Source organism: Piliocolobus tephrosceles, chromosome 18 (assembly GCF_002776525.5).
Source record: "Piliocolobus tephrosceles isolate RC106 chromosome 18, ASM277652v3, whole genome shotgun sequence".
Taxonomy (NCBI): Eukaryota; Metazoa; Chordata; class Mammalia; order Primates; family Cercopithecidae; genus Piliocolobus; species Piliocolobus tephrosceles.
In genome coordinates this window covers 58,418,081-58,440,194 of record NC_045451.1, presented here as the reverse complement: position 1 = coordinate 58,440,194, position 22,114 = coordinate 58,418,081, and the positions used below count along the sequence as shown (strand labels likewise).

At 44.3% G+C, this 22,114-nt stretch overlaps 1 protein-coding gene across 1 annotated transcript in view; it reads right to left on the bottom strand.

Annotated features, from left to right (window-relative positions):
• Positions 1–22,114, bottom strand: part of ANKRD29 (ankyrin repeat domain 29) — a 71,834-nt gene that overhangs the window by 37,994 nt on the left and 11,726 nt on the right. The window contains exons 2-5 of the mRNA XM_023207508.1: positions 18,736–18,846; positions 15,861–15,959; positions 8,475–8,573; positions 3,304–3,402 (exon numbers count right to left, since the gene is read on the bottom strand). Of these exons, the coding sequence (XP_023063276.1) occupies positions 3,304–3,402; positions 8,475–8,573; positions 15,861–15,959; positions 18,736–18,846 (408 nt within the window). The remainder of the gene's footprint in view (positions 1–3,303; positions 3,403–8,474; positions 8,574–15,860; positions 15,960–18,735; positions 18,847–22,114) is intronic.

Genomic DNA, 22,114 nt, shown 5'->3' with positions numbered 1-22,114 from the left:
CCGGCCAGGTTTCCACCTTTTTGTCAATGAAGAGCCAAATGATAGATATACAAATCCCCCAAACCTCATTTTTTAAAAATTTCTTTTTAATGTATTTGTGAATTTCTACAAAAAAATTGTTTTAATTAGCTGGGCAAGGTGGCATGTGCTTATAGTCCCAGCTACTTGGGGGCACTGACGCAGGAGGATCACTTGAGCCTGGGAAGTTGAAGTTACAGTGAGCCATGTTTGTGCCATTGCACTCCAAGCCTAGGGAACAAAGTGAGACCCTGTCTCAAAACAAAAAAAAAAAAGAAAAGAAAAAAGAATTGAGAGTAAAAGGTGTCCTTCTAATTAGATCTTTCCTAACCTTTTTTCTTTCTTGTCCCCTTATCCTTGTTCCCCAACATGAGAGTTCTGCAAGAATTAAGATACAATATGCAGCTGGGTACGGTGGGAGGCACCTGTGGTCCCAACTACTCAAGAGGCTGAGGCAGGGGGATTGCTTGAGTCCAGGAGTTCAAGACCAGCCCTGGAAACATAGCAAGACCTTCTCTCTCTCTCTCTTTTTTTTTCTGAGACAGGGTCTCCCTTTGTCACCTAGACCTGGAGTGTAGTGGTGCGACCACAGCTCAATGCAGCATCAACCTCCTCAGCTCAAGCGATCCTTCTACCTCAGCCTCCTAAGTTGTTGGGACTACAGGCGTGCATCGCCATATCCAGTTAATTTTTTAAAAAAAATTCTAGTAGAGACAGGGTCTTGCTCTGTTGCCCAGGCTGGTCTCGAACTCTTGGGCTCAAGCAATCCTCCTGCCTCAAAGCACTAGGATTACAGGCATGAGCCACCACACCCAGATGCCCTGTCTCTAAAACAAAACAAGACAAAACAAAACAAAACAAAACAAAACACAAAAGAACCCCGGAAGATGTTTTCAATGAAACTGCCCTAGAAACCATCTCCACAAAGTGTTTCTCTGCCAGCCCAGCAGACACCAACAACACCTATAAACACAAAAAAGCACTCCTGCATAAAGCCCAGAGCAAGTGTCCCTTTTCCAGTGCTCTTTAGTTTTCTTCTTAACTGAGTATCTGCGCCTTCTGGGCATTTCTGTTTTCTTGGACATATATCACTGGTGCTTCCGGCAGATGTGCGGAGCAGCTGAGAGCATGCATTTTCCCTGGATGCTCCCTTCAGCCTGGTAACATTCACAGCGCAGGGCGAGCTTCATTGTTTTCAGACCACAGTGGAAAACCAGAGCACACCCTAGAGGAAAACACCTAGAACCCAGCTAATTACCACACCTCCCATTGGGAACACTAACCTCAAGCAAAAATATGACACACGTTTCCCTGCAAGTCCAGCCACGTGTGTCACGTGGAGGGTCCTGGATTTCCAGTGGGTGTCAGCTGAGCTGCCAAACTGCCCTCCAGGCAATCATTAAGAAATTAATCAGCCTGTACAGATTTTCAAGCAGATGTTTTATATGGGGATAAAATTTTCAGAAAGTCTGCTGAAAACTCTCAGGAATTTTCTTTTTCTTTTTTTGTTTTTTTAATTTTTTTTTTTTCTTTTAACTCTCAGGAATTTTCCAAGATGAACTACCCATGCATTGCATTTTTCACTATGCATTCCAAGTTTCAGTTCTGCAAAACATTAAGATTGTTTGGGTAAAGGTAAAAGTCTTAACATAAAATGGAAGTTATAATGCATGAAATTTCTTGAGTCACCTTAAAACAGAGATGAAATTACTATGGAAAGGGGCTCTTCTTTTCCAAACACTTTGGCTTTTCCTATTCAATGTGTATTTATATATATATAAACTATACATTCTCAGATATACTTTACCTATATATAGCCAAAGACATATCTAACCTTTGGACCTGTGCTTCTTAGGGTGGCTACATGTGAGAAACACCTGTTGCCCAAGCTGTGCCTTCAGAGACTCCAGTTTTGTTGGTCTGGGGTGGGCCTCAAAATTGGTATTTTTTTAAACCTCCCCAGATAATTCTAAACGAGCAGCCAGAGTTGAGAATTGCTTCTTTAGATCATTATCAAGTAATTCAATCATTCTACTGTGTGATGTTGCAGGCTCAAAGAGTGTTACAGATTTTGAAGTGCAGAGGGTGAGGCTAGCTGCTATGAATTTCAAAGAGGCCTGTGATTTGTCAGGGTTAACCATGTCAACTCTGGAAAGGGTGTTCAAATGGAAAAGTTCACACCTACACAGCTCATTACACGTCTATGAAAGTACAGTGCCCCAGGCATAGGGTTAAATGCCTGGCTGTAGGACAGCCTAAAATATAGTTCCTAGATCATTGGAAGTAGGAATTTTTCCACGTTCACCATGAGACTGTCAAGTCTATTCATCTCCCTATATTCTGTGTTTTCCTACAAAACTGGAGTAATGTTTGCCATAAATCCTATGGCATTATAGTAACAGTCAATTGAAAGGCCCTTGGGTGATGTACTAATTGACAGTTAGCTGCAAACAGACCCGCACTAGCAGTGGATGCCTTTCACAGGTCAATGGCATGCATATATTTCACAGAGGTCTTCATCCATCCAACCTCACTTTTCTTCCAAATACCTTAGATTTCTCCCCTTTGTGCCCTTCCTCACAAATACTACAACAGTATATTCTTTATATCCAATGAGCACATTTAGAAAAACTTTGTATATTTTGGTTTTCAGCAAAGTCCATATGCTGGGCTTTGTGGTTTGTCATGGTACGAATAAGTATCACATGATTTTTGAAGGTCTTAATTGCATAGGTACATGAAATGTTTCATCTGCACAACAAGCAGATTTAAAAGGGAGAACAAAGATGGGTAAATAAGATAAATGTTTCTTTTTTTGTGGCGGGAGACAGAGTCTTGCTATGTCGCCTAGGCTGGAGCGCAGTAGTGTGATCTCAGCTCACTGCAACCTTCACTTCCTGGGTCAAGCGATTCTCCTGCCTCAGCCTCCTGAGTAGCTGGGATTACAGGCACCTGCCACCATCCCCAGCTAATTTTTGTATTTTTAGTAGAGCTGGGGTTTCACCATGTTGGCCAGGATGGTCTTGATCTCTTGACGTCGTGATCCTCCTGCCTCGGCCTCCCAAAGTGCTGGGATTACAGGCGTGAGCCACTGTGCCCGGCCAATACATGATTTCTATATTTTAAAAAGCCCGTCTGGTCCGCTACATATTTTTCTCTTGACTCAGACCAAAGTCCCACTGTCCACTACAATATTTTTGAAGTTGGCATTTCTGGCATCTGAATTTAGACTGCAATTTTGTGTGTGATGAGAAGTGTCCTAATGTCCCCCTGAAATGCACTCACATAAAGTTGGTCATGGATGTTTGCTCCGTGCTTCAGCAAGGTCTCCACCACCTGCATGTGCCCGTACTGACTGGCAGCCAGCAGGGCGGTGCCCCCGTCCTATGGACATGGAAAACATAAACACATTAGAGGTGGCGCAGGCACACATTTCACCAAGCAGATGCTTCTCACATACATAGAATTTAGGAAGAGAGTTTTCCCAAAGATAATAACAAACTCACTTTCCCTCTCTTTTTTTTTTTTGAGAAGGAGTCTTGCTCTGTCATCCAGGCTGGAGTGCAATGGTGCGATCTCAGTTTACTGCAATCTCTGCCTCCTGGGTTCAAGCAATTCTCTTGCCTCAGCCTCCCGAGTAGCTGGGACTACTGTCCCAGGAGTTCAAGACCAGCCCTGGAAACATAGCAAGACCTTGTCTGTCTTGCTCTTTTTTTTTTTTTTTTTTTTTTTGAGACAGGGTCTCCCTCTGTTACCCAGACCTGCAGTGTAATGGTGCAACCACAGCTCAACGCAGCGTCAACCTCCTCAGCTCAAGCGATCCTTCCACCTCAGCCTCCTGAGTTGTTGGTACTACAGGGGTACATCACCACATCCAGTTATTTTTTTAAAAAATTTATAGTAGAGACAGGGTCTTGCTATGTTGCCCAGGCTGATCTCGAACTCTTGGACTCAAGCAATCCTCCTGCCTGTGCGCCACCACGCCCAGCTAATTTTTGTATTTTTAGTAGAGATGGGATTTCACTATGTTGGCCAGGCTGGTCTTGAACTCCTGACCTCAAATGATCTGCCTGCCTCAGCCTCCCAAAGTGCTGGGATTATAGGCATGAGCCACCGTGTCTGGCCTACTTTCCCTCTTTTATCCCTTTTACTTTTTCTTTATAATCATGGCAGAGTTCATCCTAAGGACATGATTATGTTGTATATGTGCGTGGCTTGCTAGAGATGTATTACAGTTATTTGACCAAGTTATTTATTATGAATTAACTTAGAGAATTCCTGTGCCAAATACAGAATCATCTATTTGCTTCTCAATATGAGAAACACAAAACAGAAAGTCTGTAGCAAGTCTTGTCAGTTCTCAGAATCATCAGGAAAGCCTCCCAGGGCTTCTGGCCAGAGACTTTCCGGGCAAACACCATCTTCTCCCTGTGACGTAACCCAGTGGCAGACCACTGAGATTAAGGAGTTTTTATGGGGTAACCCTCTGGGGCCACTGCCCTCATGGGACAAGACCTGAGTCCATTAAAAGAGTGGATAGCTATGGCACATTCTGCGTGTCTCTCACTATCCTACTTAGTGTTTTCCTTTTAACATGTGCCAATTTGTTCAGGTCTCTTTAAAAGTGAGGCCCTAAAAACAAAGCAGAAGCCTGAGCAACATGGCAAAACTCCATCTCCACAAATAATACAAAAATTAGCCAGGGCGTGATGGTGTGCACCTGTAGTCCCAGCAACTTGGGAGGCTGAGGTCAGAGGATCAATTGAGCCCGGGAAGTGGAGGTTGCAGTGAGTCAAGATCACACCACTGCACCCCAACCTGGGTGACAGGGCGAGACACTGTGTCAAAACAAACAAACAAACAAAGTAAAAAAAAAAAAAAGAAACCAACTAAGCGGAGCACTATAAAGCACACGTGCTCTAATGTGGAATGGGATATTCCTGTGTTCCCTCTACTCTACTTTTATCTCTGCAGCCTAAATTAGAAAGAGCTTTTCTACCAACCACATCATACTGCTGACTCATTGAGTTTGTGGTCAAGTAAAACACTTAATGGTTTTCGTCAGGTGCTACAGCTAAGGCATTCTCTTTTCCCATCTAGCGTTGTTGAGTTGTCTGGCTCTTTGAACTGGACATCTGAGCTAATTATAAGTAATTCAAAAACACATAATCTGGTTCTAAAATATGAATCATAAATATAAGATATTGTAGTTTCTAAATTTGGGAATAAGGTGTTTGTTCAAAATACCTACTCATAGAGCCCCACCCTCAGCTCCGCCTTCAGTAGGTCTGGGGTGAAATCCAGAAATCTGCCTTTTGACCAGTCATGTGGGTTGATTATGTAGGCAGGTGGCAGGTGGGCCTCATGTGGAGAAACACTGCTATAAAAGGTCTGGAGTTCATAGGTGGGTAACATCCTACGGGGCTGCAGGCTGCATGTGGCTGGGTAGGGCCTCCCCAGAGGCAGGCTCTGTGGTGGGGGAAGGTGCTTGAGATGGGCTTTGAAGAGTGGGGAATGGAGAGGAGGGAGACTGAGGGCTGAGGCTGGGGGTAGATGGTGGTAGTGAGGAGGCATCACAAAATTACGTAACAGAAGGAATAAGCACCATTTCTAAGTTTTGTCCTGTCAATTTTCCTAGCTGATAAAGTAATACATTTTCCTGCCTAATAAAGTAATAGAAAAGATAAAATATGATGATTCTCATAGATGAACTGCTGTTATTTTTGTATGTATGTATGTATGTCAGGGTCCTGCTCTGTCGCCCAGGCTGGCTGCAGTGGTACAATCATGGCTACAGTGGTACAATCATGGCTCACTGCAGCCTTGAACTTTTGAGCTCAAGCGATCTTCCTGCCCTAGCCTCTTGAGTAGCTGGCACTACAGGTGTATGTCACTGTGCCAGCTTTTAAAATACTTTTTACTTTTTTACAGATGGGGTCTTGCTATGTGGCCCAAGCTGATCTGGAACTCCTGGGCTAAAGCAGTCCTCCCACCTCAGCCTCCTGAGTAGCTGGCATCACAATACCTGACTAATGTTTTAAAAAATGTTTTATAGAGATAGGATCTTGCTACATTGTCCAGGCTGGTCTCCAACCCCTGGTCTCAAGCAATCCTTTCACCTTGGCCTTCCAAAGTGCTGGGATTACAGGTGTGAGCCATCACACCTGGCATCTTTTATTTAATTAAAAAAAAATTTTTTTGAGACAGGGTTTCACGCTGTCACCCAGGCTGGAGTACAGTGGCGCAATCATGACTCACTGCAGCCTTGACCTTCCAGGCTCAAGTGATCCTCTCATCTCAGCCTCCCAAGTAGCTGGGACTACAGGCACATGCCACCATGCCTAACTAATTTTTGTATTTTTGGTAAAGATGGGGTTTCATCATTGTTGCCCAGGCTGGTCTTGAACTCCTGGGCTCAAGTGATCTGCCTGCCTCAGCCTCCCAAAGTGCTAGGTGTGAGCCACCATGCCCAGCCTCTTATATTTTATAAAACACAGTTTGGGGGCATATAGATTTAGTAACAGTGAGAACAATTGTTGAAGCAAAGTTTTGATGACAGGATCATTTAAAACTGAAAGCCTCTCAGCCCTCTCTTCTTCCCATGGAAAGCTCTTGATTCCTGCAGCTGACCTAATGGAAACCTGTGGAATTGCTCATCCTGAGTTCCATGTTCCATGGATTTCTGAGATAGTACAAACTGGCTCATGTACAAAGGCTTTAGGCCAGTATTCGCTTGTTAACCAAAAAGACTGAAGCAGCCATATGGTCACTCATGATCATTTTGACCTTAGTTCAAACAGTTGATATTTAGGTTCATAGGACTTTACTTTCTATTTTTAGTTACATCACTTTTATAATAGAAAATAAAATAATAATGTGTATATATTTATATAGTATTACTATATGTTATACTCAGTAAGTTTGGAGGCATACACATAGTACAACAGAAGGTTTCAGAAAAGACAAAGCCTTATATGAACTTACATCTACTTAATGGTGAGAATTTTATTACTTGATTTATTTTCAATTTTTTTGAGACAGGGTCTTCCTCTGCGACCTAGGCTGGAGTGCAATGGCATGATCACGGCTCATTGCCACCTTGACCCCTTGGGCTCAAGTGATCTGCCTGCCTCAGTCTCCCAAATAGCTGGGATTATAGGCATGTGCCACCATGCCCAGTGAATTCTCTTTTTTTTTTTTTTTTAATAGAGATGAGGGCTAGCTTTGCTGCCCAGGCTGGTCTTGAACGCCTGAGCTCAAACTATCCTCCTGCCTCAGTTTGTCAAAGTACTGGGATTACAGACATGAGCCACCTTGGCCAGCTCCAGTAGTTACCATTTTAACAGAAAAAAAATCTCACTGGAAACTCCCTTGATATCTAAATAGTCCACAAAAAGGATTAACTAAGAAAACCTAAAAGTTTCCAACTTGCGCAAATTTTCAGGAATTTAAAAATTATAATTAGGCTAGAAATGAGTTGACAATTACAAAAATCTTATGGAAGTTCAAATTCTGCTACTACAAAATATTATTATGTAAAATCATACTGTGAACATGAAATTAATCTTTCTACATTCTCAGCTTTCTTATATATATATCAAAAATGAAAATCAATTACTTTTTTTTTTTTTTGAGACGGAGTCTCACTCTGTTGCCCAGGCCGGAGTGCAGTGGTGTGATCTTGGCTCACTGCAACCTCTGCCTCCCGAGTTCAAGTGATTCTCCTGCCTCAGCCTCCTGAGTAGCTGGGATTACAGGCGTGAGCCACCATGCCTGGCTAAGTTTTTTTTTTGTATTTTTAGTAGAGACAGGGTTTCACCATGTTGGTCAGGCTGGTCTCGAACTCCTGACCTCATGATCCCCCTGCCTCGGCCTCCCAAATTGTTGGGATTACAGACGTGAGCCACTGCACCTGGCCAATTACTTCTTTAAAGGAAGAACCACTATATAGTTTCCCAACTATATAAACTGTAGCTATGTATTATGTATTTCAGTGAGGATAGTTCATGAAAGTAAGCTGCCTGCTAAACCACCCTCTTCAGAAATGTCTCAGATCTAGTAGGATCAGATTAATACTTCCAACAATTTCTATCATAGTATCAGAATTAATCTTAAGTGGGAAAAAGAACATGGAAACAGGGAAAGTTAGAAAGCCACTGCTCCTGGTTACAAAATTTAGTGTTCTACAGTAGAAAGGTATCAGTTCAGGAAAGGATAGAAGTTATTCCCCATACAATTGTCCAATTGTGAGCCCAGAGTAAAAATGTAATGTTTTGAATGGAACCCTTAGAGCTACCCCTGAACCATTACAAGGAACCTTGAGGAAATCCACTTACTTAGGTTTGAGAATCTTGTAAAAAGGGAAACACAAATTCGTACCATAGATGAGGAGAAAAGCAATACTCATGGCTGCTGAAATTCTTCAACATAATACAAAATCCAGAAGGTTATCTTACTTTGGTCCTAAATTCAGTGGATGCTCCAAATCCAAAGAGAAATCTCACGACATCATTATGGCCTTGCTGGGCGGCAAAGAATAGGGCAGTTGTACCTGACTGGGAGAGAGGGGGAGGCTAGTTTTGAAAAACATTTGGTTATATTACATTTGATTTGAACATCTGCAAAGAAAACAAAACAATATCCTTGCATAGAAACCTTCTAGCCTAGGAAGGGGCTAAATTTGAACAGATTCTTATTTTTTGGTCAGAGAAGTGACAAAAGGAAAGGAAAACTTTATTCTTAGTGAAATGGGATGAATGGTGGCTCCTCAAAAGATCTGTCCCCATCCTAAAACTTGTGAATATTATTTTCTATGGCAAAAGACATGATTAAGTTAAGGATTTTGAGACGAGCTTGTCCTGGGTTATCTGGGTGGGCCCTAAATCTAATGACAAGTGTCCTAAGGGTGAGGCAGAGGCACTACTCACAATAGTTAAAATGTGGAAGCCACCAAAGTGTCCATCTATGGATGAGCGGACAAGCAAAATGTGATGTATCCATACAATGGACTATTATTTAGCTAAAAAGAAAGGAAATTCTGACATGCTACAACATCGATGAGTCTTGATGACATTAGGCTAAGTGAAATAAACTAGTCACAAAAGGCCAACAACTATATGATTCTACTGTGATATCTTTTTTTTTTTTTTTTTTTTGAGACAGAGTCTTGCTCTGTCACCCAGGCTGGAGCGCAGGTGGTGCCATCTCGGCTCACTGCAACCTCTGCCTCCCAGGTTCAAGTGATTCTCATGCCTCAGCCTCCCAAGTAGCTGGGATTACAGGCATGCACCCCCACACCTGGCTGGGTTTTTTTGGTATTTTTAGTAGAAACAGGGTTTCACTATGTTGATCAGGCTGGTCTCAAAGTCCTGGCTTCAAGTGAGCTGCCCACCTTGGCCTCCCAAAGTGCTGGGATTACAGGCATGAGCCACTGCACTCAGCCTACTGTGATATCTGAAGTTGTCAGAGTCATAGAACCAGAAAGTAGGATGCTGGTTGCCAGGGGCTGAGGGAAGGGGAGTATAGGAAGTTATTATTAATGGATACAGAGTTGTGTAGTTCTACAAAATGAAAAGAGTTATAGAGATAGATGGATGGTGATGCTGGTTGTACAACATTATGAATGCATTTAATAAGACTGACCTGTACACTTAAAAATGGCTAAGGGTTTAAGTTTACATTATGTGTATTTTACCACAACAGAAAACAATAACATTTTTTTTTTCAAGTGAGGCAGAGGGATATTTGACCCAGAGAGAAGGCAATGTGACCACACAGGCAGAGACTGGAGAGCTGTGGCCATGAGGAGAGAGTGCTGACTGCCACCAGGGGCTGGAAGAGGCAAGGAAGGGAATCCCCGCAGGAGCCTCCAGGGGCAGTGTGGCACAGCCCACACCTTGATTTTGGACTTCTGGCCTCCAGATCTGAGAGAATAAATTCCTGATATTCGAAGCCACCCAGTTTGTGTTAATTTGTCACAGCAGCCCTTGGAAACTCAAGATATTTGGTATAGTGTTTGGTAAACACTAGCATTCATTAATACAGGGAAGAATTCAAATTACAACGTTTAGTGCCCCCAGAGTGGAAGACTACTTGTACAAGAAGGAAAACAAGTAATTCACCCACAAACTTCTCCAATTGCAAGCCCAGAGTCAAAATGAGCTCAAAACATTTCTCAAAATGGGACATAATAACAAGAAACAGCCTGATTCTAAAATGTAAACTGATCATGATATTCTGAGACGGTTTTTAGCATCCTCCCTTCCTATCTACTTTTACAAGCCTACTCAAAGATTGGTACCCAAACCACTGTGTAATATGAGCAAAATCATGAACCATTCTTGTAGGCAACATACATTTTTCCTATAAAGGTACTCTTCACTTCTGAGCTTGGCGCTTGGGACAAAGCTAATACTACACCTTACCAGACACAGTGAAAAGAAACCCCTTTTTCCATAGTTTACCCAAAGCTGTTAAGGTGGTAGGTCTGGCTCACGTGTGAAAAACAGAGGACAGCCTGGCCTATAAGCTAGTGATCATGCTTCAAATTTGCTCCTAAGGGCCTGGGTGTCTCTGTGAATATGTGTGTGTGTGCATGCATGTGTGGGATGGGAGTGGGGACAATAAGACCCACTGAGACAGGCAGGATCCACCCACTTGTTTGCCTGTTTTTAAATGTGGTCTAGAAAAAGAAAAAAAGCCCCTTCCTCAAGCTGTAGCTTGCCTAACATCTCACTGATCGCAGCGGCGGCCTGTCTGGAGCAGCAGCTGCGAAGATGCAGGCTGCCACGGGGGAGGTACAGCTGGGGCTGCACGCTCCTCAGGTCCAGCGGGAGCTGGAAGCAGGTGGGAGCCCTATCCCCTACTGAGTTGATGGGTAGGAGAGCCATGCCCAGCTGCAGCTCCAGTTCTGGACATCCCTGTGCTCTCTGGGCCTGGGAAGCCCCCATTACCCCCCGCAGGCTTGGAAGTGCCTGCTCCTGCTCCCTGGCCTCTCCCCACTCCCAGCACCTACTCCGGTGTGGAGCAAAGTTGTAGCCGAGCCTGGGTGCTGTCTGTCATGACCTGGCTAGGCAAGTATGTGCTTGAGGTGTGCGTGCTTGAGGGGGTGCTGACATGCCAGCCTTGCCCCCGACCTTGGCCCCCTCCAGACTTCGGGTGCTGACAAGCACAGGAGGGAGGCCAGAGGCTGAGGGCAGCTAGGTGTGGGCCTGTCGGCGCCCCTTGGCAAGAAGAGCCTGGGTGCTGTGGATGGCATGCTGATGGTGGAAGGCAGACACGTTCCTACCCATGGTCTCCCATGGACCAATCAGCACACACTCCCTCCTTTCTGAGCCCATAAAAATCTCTGACTCAGCCAGATTCAAAAAGATGTCCAGACTACCAGCTGCTGGAAGGATCTACCCACTGTGAGTCTCCTGTCCACTGAGAGCTGGACACATAGGTCAGGACTACCAGCTACGGGAAGGAGCTACACACTGTGGGTCTCCTCTCTGCTGAGAGCTGCACACAGATGTCGGGACTACCAGCTGTGGGAGGAGCTATCAATTTTGGGTCTCCTCAAATTGTCAGGATGACCTGCCTGTGGAAAGGAGCTACCCACTATGGGTCTCCTCCCCACTGAGAGCTGAACACTTGTTAGAACAACCTGGCTGCAGAAAGGAGTCACCCACTTTGGGTCTACTGGGAGCTGTTCTGTCACTCAATGAAGCTCCTCTCCACTTTGTTCACCCTCCAGTTGTTTGCATACCTCATTCTTCTTGGATGTGGGACAAGAATTTGGGACCTGCTGAATGACCCTGTTTATAACACAAACAGGGCTGAAACATGCCTTCTGCTTGCCACATTGCAGGTGATGAGGAGAGAAGAGCTGTGGCCCTTCGGGGAGCCCAGACCTAGGGGCTCCCTGAGACAGGGCTATGATACCCTTTTTGGGGTTCTGCAGTTTCTGGCATCTCCAAGCTTCCAGGCACCACTACATTCCCTGGTGCCTGCAGTGGAAGCCACTTGCGGTACACTTGGTCCAGCCGCAGCCTCACACAGAGCTGGTGCCTGTGCCAGTCCCTGGAGCTGCCTGCCTCACCACAGCTGGCATGCCTGGTTGTGTGCAGTGGCTGGACCCCATGCTTGCTCATACACCTGGCTTGCCTTTGGCAGGTGTGGGATCTGGGTTGGTAGGGTGAACTGAGTGCAGCCTGCTAGGCCAAGTGGGCAGAATGAGCCCAACAGGCCTGAGCAACACTCGGGCAGAAGGCGCTGCCAGCCATGGAGATTTCCTGCTGGCAAAGGGACACCCTAAGGATCCTGTGACAGCCAATCAGCAACAAAAGACCAACCACAATTCTCACTTTAGGTGGGTAGGGACTTCCTGGAGCCCTGCATGCACAGTTAGACTTAAACTTCAACTTATAGTCACCTCTTCCTTATCTTAATGCTAAAAACCACACCTGAAGGTAGGGATTTAAAATGCTAATCTTACATGCGATACATAAAAAAGCATATTGAGCTACTGTGCAAGTGCTACAGAAACCCCTCCTATACATGCCCCAACTAAACCCTTCCCTTTAAAAAGGCCCTATAAAACAAACCCACAGACTTCTCCTGGGGAGCAGCCAACCCTTTTCCTTTCCATAAGGGAACCTGGTTCCCTTATGCACAAGCTAAATAAACTTTCTCTTTGCTATCTGACAATCTCTCTTGACTTCTATCCTGGGAGATTACAAGAATCTAGGGTGCTGATAACACCACCACTGAGGGAGAACATGTTAACACCTTCCCAGATAGATATAACCCACGTCAGGCTGTGCCCTCAGCCAGACTCTGTCCCAGGAAGGCACAGACATTGCGACCATTCACAGGGCTTTTCTGCCTGCAATGCAGGTGTGATTTTCTCCTTGGTTCCCACAGAAATAAGTGGGAAGCATCCTCGTACTGCTTTGTTACAGTTGAGGATGCTGGGTTCCTGAAACCTTAGGGAACCAATAGTTCTAGAGGAAGAAACTTGGCTAGAATAGGAAAACCCTCACTTTCTCAACAGACATTAAATTGTAGAGACTACCAAAGGTCTTTTCTAGAAGTTGTTTCCTTAGTAAGAGAATTTGTTTTTCAATAAGCTTTCCTGACACATTAATTACATAAATCATTATTAGAGCAGTTTGAGTTGATTTTAGAACATACACACTACTATCAATCATTCAGTACCTCAATGCAGCAATCCATAGACAAGAGGACCTAGACCTTAGTCTGGAATGTGAATAAAAGTTTTAAATACGCGTGCCTTACTTCAGGCTTCATGCCAACTGCATTTGCAGCTCCTATGCCTGAGAGGTATCATCAGCCAATTGTGGGTTCTTTAAAGCAATAGTGTTTCAGGAACATTAGCTTCCAGTTTGTCTCTCTAGCAAGCTCTGTGTATCTAGAGACCTGACCTAAGAAGAGTGGCAGGTAGTTTTTCAGGAGACAAATATTCTGATATTGCAAAGTAGATTAACAATGGATAAAGGCAGAAGTCTGCCATAGGAGTAAGTTTCAAAGCACTGCAAGGCACTCTTTCAGCTTCCAAAACTGGTACAGGAGGCTGGGGTCTGCCTTTGGCTTGGCAGCCCTCTTGCTCCAGACTGACACAGTCTCAGGAAGTTCAGGGACTGCCAGGAACTTACACAGCACCATCATTTGAGCCACACAAGTTACCATTAAGCTGAGTACACTTTGGTAAATCTTCAAAGGCTTTTGTTCTCAGTGCTACCAGAGTTTTCATCTCCAAGATTAGTTGAGCAACTGGAACCAAATGGATAAATATAAAACCACAGAAACCATAGACTGGCTAGAAATCAAATACTTCTCTCTTCTTCTAGCTGCTTTTTTCAGTTGTTTCAGAGAGATTTTTGTGCATGTTGAATTTGTTCTTCAGGATAAAGTTTTTAACATAAACCAGATCTGGACCATCTTGTTTTTATTAGAGAAAATCTGTCTTTAAAGTTGTAATAAACAAAGACCATAAAGCAGAGAGGAAAAATCAAAAGATTAAAGTAATTTTAAACTATAATTCTAAAGCGGTCCAGATACTTTCATCCCACAGGAAAATTAAGTGCTGAAGTGAAAATGGCCTAAAACAACGATCTAGTGTTACGGAAATTGCACCAAAGAATCTGTTTGTGAGAAGACTGCATTTGCTGTAGTCTCTTTATACTACTCCTCTCAATAGACCAGGCCTGTTGATCCAGGGCTACAGAGACCCAGACCCAGATTCTGCACGTCACTCTTTCATGGTCCACAGCCAAGGCCTCCAACACCCAGACGGGTGGTGGGAAGGACATCCGGATGTGCCTTGGAACTCTATTTTTGAGTCAGGATCTCGCTGCGTCGCCCATGCTGGAATGCAGTAGTGCAATCATGGCTCACTGCAGCCTGTAACTTCTGGACTTAAATGAGCCTCTAACCTCAGCATCTCAAATAACTGGTACTATAGGTGTGGACCACCATGTCTGGCTAAATTTTAAAATTTTTTTGTAGAGATGGGGTCTTGCTATGTTGCCCAGGTGTATGTTACACCTGGAACTCTTGAGACAGTCCTGAGACCTAACGTGTCTTAATTTGCTCCACTCAGAGGTGACTGTCCAGGCTGGAAGAATGAGATATACGATATACTGGCTTGATGGAAGTTTGGCTGGTGAATTGTCTTTCTAAAATGTTGCAAGGCAGGACCTGGGATAAAATAAGGCTGGACTGAGGAAAACCAAGTGGTTCAGTCTGGACTTGCATAGGAAGCCCATCTCAGGTCTGAGTCAGTGTGAACTGAGAGGTCAGATGCACTCTAGGGACGACGTGAGCGTGTGTCTCCACAAAGATTAGTTAACAGGTCCTACGTCAGCTTGGAAATACATGGATGGAGCCTTCTCAGAAATGAGCCCCAAAGTATGTTACAATGTCCTGGCCTAGGCAATCCCAGCACTTTGGGAGGCTGAGGTGGGTGGATCACGAGGTCAGGAGATCGAGACTATCTTGGCCACCATGGTGAAACCCCATCTCTGCTAAGAATACAGAAACTTAGCCTGGTGTGGTGGCACACACCTGGAGTCCCAGCTACTCAGGAGGCTGAGGCAGGAGAATCGCTTGAACTCGGGAGGCGAAGGTTGCATGAGCCAAGATTGCGCCATTGCACTCCAGCTTGGGCCACAGAGCGAGACTCCATCTTTAAAAAAAAAAAAAAAAAAGAAGAAAGAAAAAAAGTCCAGCCTCCCTTCTGCTTCTCTGGATTAGACCAAGAATGGATCCTCAAACAAGATCAAACTCCCAAGATTGTCTTCGAATGAAGTGTGGGAACAGGCTCACATTTTTGTCCAGCGTTGACCCATATGGCTTTTTTCAGGAGAGCTTATTTAATTCATGGCCAGTTACAGAGTAGTCCTTTGAAAACATGGTTTGGGGAGGATGATTGAGACATCCTAGCAAGTGAGCCTCATTACAAATACGCTGGTGACTCAACTCTTCTAAAAATATAATGATCTATATGAAAATGCTATAAATCCTACAGTATCTCATCCCAAGGGAAGAATAAAGAACTGATTTAAGCTTGACAAAAAAAAAAAAAAAAAAAGTGTGAGTGTTTATAGGCAGGTGGTAAGAGGTTTGTTTACCTCAGATGTGCCCGACAAGCTATGCTCAAATGCATTATAACTGCTAGTATGTTGCTGGACCTCATTGTAGGCACAATAAACTCTTCAATGGGCTTTAATGTGGGAGAAAAGCAATGATGGCTCTTGTCCCCCATACCAGTTCACTGTTATGAAAACTTCAGCTCTCTGAGCCTGGTCATTTTTCTTCAAGTACAAAGCCTGACCTACCTCTCTCTGGAGATTGATGTCTGCTCCTTGCAGAACCAGTTCCCTCACACAGTCTATGTGGCCAGCGTAGGCAGCAACCATCAGGAGTGTGGTGCCGTGCTGGAAGGAGGAGAGACAGATGAACAGTTAGGCCACTGCTATGTCAGAGAGAAGGGTCCCAGAAAAGATGCTGCAGAGACGTCAGCTCCACTCACAACACACTCAAGGGCAAAATTCCCTGCAGTGATCAAAGTGCTCATGAATAATCTCATCATGCAGCCTAGATGGGAAAAAGCAAAGCGACAAATTGCTGAGGTTGGAATTTTCAATCTAAAAATTCACTTACTTCCATTACCTTCAGAAGCACAGTCCAATAAAATAGTTATTGCATTTTAAGGCAGCGATGATATAATGCTTTCATTTTATGATTCCTGTTAAATGATTCCTGAGCCAAAACATTGCTATTAATGCAAAAGAAAAATTAAATGGTACCATCTGATTTTCTGTATTTAAAAGTCTTCATCTTCAAAATGATTCAGGTAAAGATGTATGGCACCAGGTGAAATGAGAGACTGGAGAGCTGAGAGTCAGGAGCTGTGGGGGCTAAACCCAGGTGGCTGTCACTGACCAACAGTGTAACCTGGGCAATTTGCTTACAATTACTTGGGACTCATTTATTTCATTTTTTAAAATGAGAGTTTGGATGGGACGATCACCAGAGTCTGTCCCAGCTTTAAGATTCAAGGACTTGAGGTGTACCAAGTGATATGGACCCTTCTAATTGAAGTGGGCATTTGCAGTCTGACTTACAGTTGTTTTCAAGCGCTTGAAATTCTTAGCTACCACCTCTGCATATTCAGCAACCTGCCACCCAGAAGTGGACGATGAGAGAGACAGATGGCTCTGCACACAGGGGAGGCTTATTAGGTATAGGGTAATTAAGTGAATTTTGGAGGCTTCACGTTATTTTCATCTATGGGATTTTGTAGGAAGGCAGTATTGCTGAGTAGTCACTGACAGTATGATCTTGGGCACATCATGTAACCCTTCAGTCTCATTCTCTTCTCTGAAATATGGGGGAATAATAAAAGTATCCGCCTGATTAAATTAGTGAATGAGATAAGTCAGGCAATATGGTTAACATAGTAATGGTAGATATTAGTTCAGTAAGTGTCAGATATTAAAATAACATTATGATAATTCAATGTTAGGCTATCATCTGGCTTTTGTTGACTTCTGCCAATGGCCATGCTAGTTTTGCGAAAGTCTTGTTGGCTTTATGTAAAAAGTACAGGTAAAGTAACAAAGTAATGAAAAGCTAATGGCTTCTTAGTGGTGCTCTACGGTATTTCTTTTTTTTGAGACGAAGTCTCACTCTTGTCTCCTAGGCTGGAGTGCGATGGCATGATCTTGGCTCACTACAACCTCCGCCTCCCAGGTTCAAGCGATTCTCTTGCCTCAGCCTCCTGAGTAGCTGGGATTACAGGCGCCTGCCACCATGCCCGGCTACTTTTTTAATTTTTAGTAGAGGTGGGGTTTCGCCATGTTGGCCACAGTGACAACTGGTGTTTCTGCCCTGTGGTTTCCCCACCGTGCTGTAGGAACCAACCCCGCAAAACCCAAATAAGACTGAAATGGCCAGTTCACAGATGCCCAAGACCTGACAACAGCCCGAGTTCTGGCAAGGAACAGATGGTACATTCAAATTGGGATAATTGGAAGAAAGTGGAATAAAGAGACTAGTAAGCTGAGGCTTGAGCATAGGGCATCTAGAAAGAACAGCATAGTACTGGGATTTAGTAACATTGGGAGTCCATGACCAGCCAAAGCCTGAAGGTGCCAGGGCAAGGGAGCGGCTCCCAGGATCAGAGAACAGCGGGGCGCTGCTGCCAGACAGAAATAGGGAGGGCACTGGGCTCCCTGACATCCCTCTCCTCCCACTCTCTGACTCCTGCAGATGCTCCTAGGGGCCAAACACCACTGGAGGCCAGAGGGAAGTGAGTCTGCTGAAGCAGTACATACAGTTCAGACTGTGGGACTAAGAGCGAGAAGGGCGTGGAGTGGGTCTGGAGGTATAACCAAAGATATCCTGCCCTGATGCCCCAACGGGGCCAACTGGGGCAAACTGCTATTTCACTTTTGGGCTGGTGGTGGATTTCACTGAATCAAATTTGTACAATAAAAGCTGGAAATGGCACACCCTGTTTTTAGGAAAACAAACCTCCTTTGAAACATTTTTATTCAAATCCTAAAATCAAAACATCACTGCTTGTTCCCTTTCCTCACTGGAGGTCCTCTTGGTCCCCAGACATAAGAAGTCTTGCTGAGGATAGGAAAATGATTGCCTCTAGCTGGGGATGGAAAGGCTCTCTAAGTGGTACCTGCCAGTGGGCAGTAGTATCTATTTTTGTTTCCCCTTTTAAATTGCCAATTAGTGTATTTATGTTTGCAAGAGGTAATGAAAGGATAAAAGCCCGGGGAGAGGCTTCAATTTTTGTTTTCTCATCCTTGTAGAAGAAACATAACGCCCACATCCATGGCAGCCCACTTGTGCTCTAAATTATCTCCATCTTTTCATGAAAGTGGTTGGCTTGAATTCGTTCACTAAACAGGCTTTTCTTCTTGTAATCTGCCAATTCTGATTCCCAGTGAAGTGCCTCTTTCCCTATTGTGGTTGCCTTCTGTTTCATGCCTTTAATTGTTTCCTTTTCTTTCTGACTGCCCTCAGCATGTTTTTAAGTTCACCACAGTACCGTGGATGTTTTAAAAAGGATAAAGCAAGCAAACACATGAACAAGCAAATCAGCATCGTAAAGGGAAATGTATTCCTGAGGTGCTCCTCTGCCCACCCAGGGCAATGGTACATGCTGGGCATGCATCTACCGAACCATCGTACGCTGTCTCTGCAGTCCACGTCCACCCGGCCGCTGTTCAACAGCAGCTTCAGCAGCGCCAGGTTTCCTCTCCTTGCTGCCCAGAATGCAGCGTTGGCAAGTGGAGTTTCCTTCTGCAAGAACAAAATGAAACAGGATCTTAAAATTGATGTCAGTTAACATGACTGCTTCTAAGCACATAGATAATAATGTTCAGAAAGGAGAACACCCAGATGTGTAGCATCATTTGAAAGATTGCTCCTCCAGCAATAGACGACTGTAATAACAGAATGAACTCTGTTGGATTCCAGACACCTGAGCCACCATATGGATATGAAGAGCAGTGTTGTTGATAATCCAGCACTATTAATAACCTATTTCCCACTAATGTTCTCACTTTCCTGCCTCTGTTGTGTTTTTATTCACCCAGTTTCCTTTTTGCTTGAAATGAATTTTCCTCCATCCTTCAAGGCCAAGGCTCTGCTCAAATGCTATTTCCTCCCGGAAACATTCCAAACCTTTCTTCACCTCTAAGTGGGGCAAAATTTCTCCCAATTCTGACTTCTCAAAGGAGTTTACCTGCCCTTTTCCTAAGCCCTCAATGCTTTCTATCTGATTCCATCTACCTGTGTGAATGTTTCACTTTCCCTCTACCTAATTTTCTTTGTTTGTTTGTTTGTTTTGTTTTTGAGACAGACTCTCGCTCCGTTGCCAGGCTGGAGTGCAGTGGCGCAATCTTGGCTCACTGCAACCTCCCCCTCCTGGGTTCAAGCAATTCTCCTGCCTCAGCCTCCTGGGTAGCTGGGACTATAGGCATGTGCCACCATGCTCAGCTAATTTTTGTATTTTTAGTAGAGACAGGGTTTCACCATGTTGGCCAGGATGGTCTTGATCTCTTGACCTCGTGATCCTCCTGCCTTGGCCTCCCAAAGTGCTGGGAATACAGGCATGCGCCAGCACGCCGGCCCTCCATCTAATTTTCTTTGCTTCAGCTGGAACTTGCCAGAGGTTTGTGTTGAGAACAAAGAACTTGGGGCAAATAATGCCATTACATGTCCTCATATGGATCCTTCATTCCACTGTTGGATCACTTTGTTTGTCTGAGACAGGGACTCACTCTGTTGCCCAGGCTGGAGTGCAGTGACATAGTTATGACTCACTGTAGCCTTGACCTCTCAGGCTCAAGCTATCTTCCCACCTCAGAATCCTGAGTAGCTGAGACCACAGGCACATGCCACCACGACCAGCTAATTTTTTTATTTTTTGTAGACAGGTTCTCGTTATGTTGCCCAGGCTGGTCTCGAACCCCTGGGCTCAAGCAATCTACCCGCCTCGGCCTCCCAAAGTGCTGGGATTATAGGCGTGAGCCACCGCACTGGGCCTGCTGGGTTATTTTAAAGCTACAAAGTTAATTTTGGAGCCATACCTATGGAAAGCATGGAAGTAGAAACAGGTCTTCCAAATGGGTAGCAGAGCTGACTGCAGTACATTCTTCTTCTCTAAAATAATTGATACGAGTTTGTAGAGAACAGTCCATGAAAGGGAGGAACTGGCTTTGGGACCAGACAGCTCACCCCAGCCCTGGAAAAGTAAGTTGGCCCTTGGGAGTCTCGGTTTCCTCTTGCTTAGATGGAGATCACAGTACCTGCCTTGAAGTTGATAGTATTAAATGATGCTGATTTTTGCCTGATATTGTACCCAACACACCATAAATGCTGATTAAGTGCTAGTTTCCTTTCCTCCATTTACTTTTCTTTACAAAGTCAGAATCAATAGGCAAAATTAAATCCAGAGTATTGGTACTAATAAAGAATTTTGATGGTCTTAGGAAATTTTATAAAAGTATTCACATTGTTTAATAAAATCACTTTTTTTGTGAGTGGGTTTAAAACATCTACCTGACTCAAAAGGCCTTTTGTACAGTATGTCTTTTAAATATGTTGATATTGCATTAAATACAATGCTTCTCTAAGCTCAAAAGAAAATACCAACAATTTCAGCTACTCAACAAAGCCCTCTAAAACGAAAGGAGAGTGGCAGCAGTATTTGTGGGTGTGAGGATTTCATTTCAGAAGTCCTTCAGCACATACACAGGTGTATGCCCTTGTGCATACTTGAATGAGAGAACGGCAAGGTGGGGAGTGATAAGCTAATAGCAAACATACTTTGAATAGTTTCCTGGCTCATTTAGGAGAAAAAAAAATCACCTCCAATTTCAGGTTAACAATTTGCCTTTCCTAAAGGTGTAAATTTTGCTGTCCTGGAGTTTTCAAGGCAAGCTGCAACCATGGTGTTCACACCAGCATTGCAGCTTAGGAACCAGGCTAGGTCTAATTTGTTCCAGCTGTCAGTAACTAGGCAAAGCAATGGCAAGGGAGGTTTGACCTGTATAATGAATCACGAAACAAAGTCTTTTAACAAAGAGATTGCACAAGGCCAAAATGAAGTCTGGGAGGGTGAATCAGGCAGACAATGTAATATGCACCAGGGAACAGCTCTGCTAGCTTTTCCTGAAAGGTAAACACACAAGAATGATAAACTGTAATTCATTTGCAGGGACTCTGTCATTTCACTTTAACTCCAAATACCTTCAAAAGCCCATCTGCAAATAGCAAGCGTCTATTGTCATGACATGATGTCTAGCCGGGGCCTCTCCTCCCTTTAGGATGGCCTTGGGGATTCCTCTCCAGCCGGGCTGGACATCTTGGTTTCCTATAAGGTTCTAGAAACTGAGCTTTGTGAAAAGCTATAAATATTTCATTTTCCGTCAAGGGTTTAATTTACTAAGAGGCAGCAACAGTGGGAATGGGAAGACTGGACAGACTGGAGACATTTTAAGGAGCTAAACTGCACAGCCTTGGTCTGTGATTGTATGTGCAGGATAGGAGGGAATAGGAGAGTGGATCGACTCCTGATTTCTGGTTCCAGCGCCTGGCTGATCTTGGTGCCAATTCATGAAGGTTGGAAACACTGTATGAAGGACAGACTTTGGAAAAAAATGATGAGTTCAGGGTTGGACATGCTGGGTTTCAAGTGCCTATGGGGCATCTAGGTGGCAATGTCTAGCAAAGAAATGGGCAGGTGCTCCTGTCACCCTATGGCCGGCACATTTACTGGAGGTCAGAAATCTTGAGCTCACTCAGTGCAGAGTGCTTACTCTGGACCACGTGGCGTATCTTCTGCACACACTAGCTTATTTCATTCTCATCCTTGCTCAGTGAAGTGGGCACTGGGACGATCCCATTTTACAGATGAGGTAAGTGAGAAATGGCAAGTCAGGCTTCAGCAACAGGCAGTCTCTTGCTTGAGGCTGCCCTTTAACTCCCCATTACACTGTTCTGTCTCCTGTGGAATTCTTCTGTGGATAGCAAGAAGTAAGGCAGCAGTGACCCTGGTGACCTC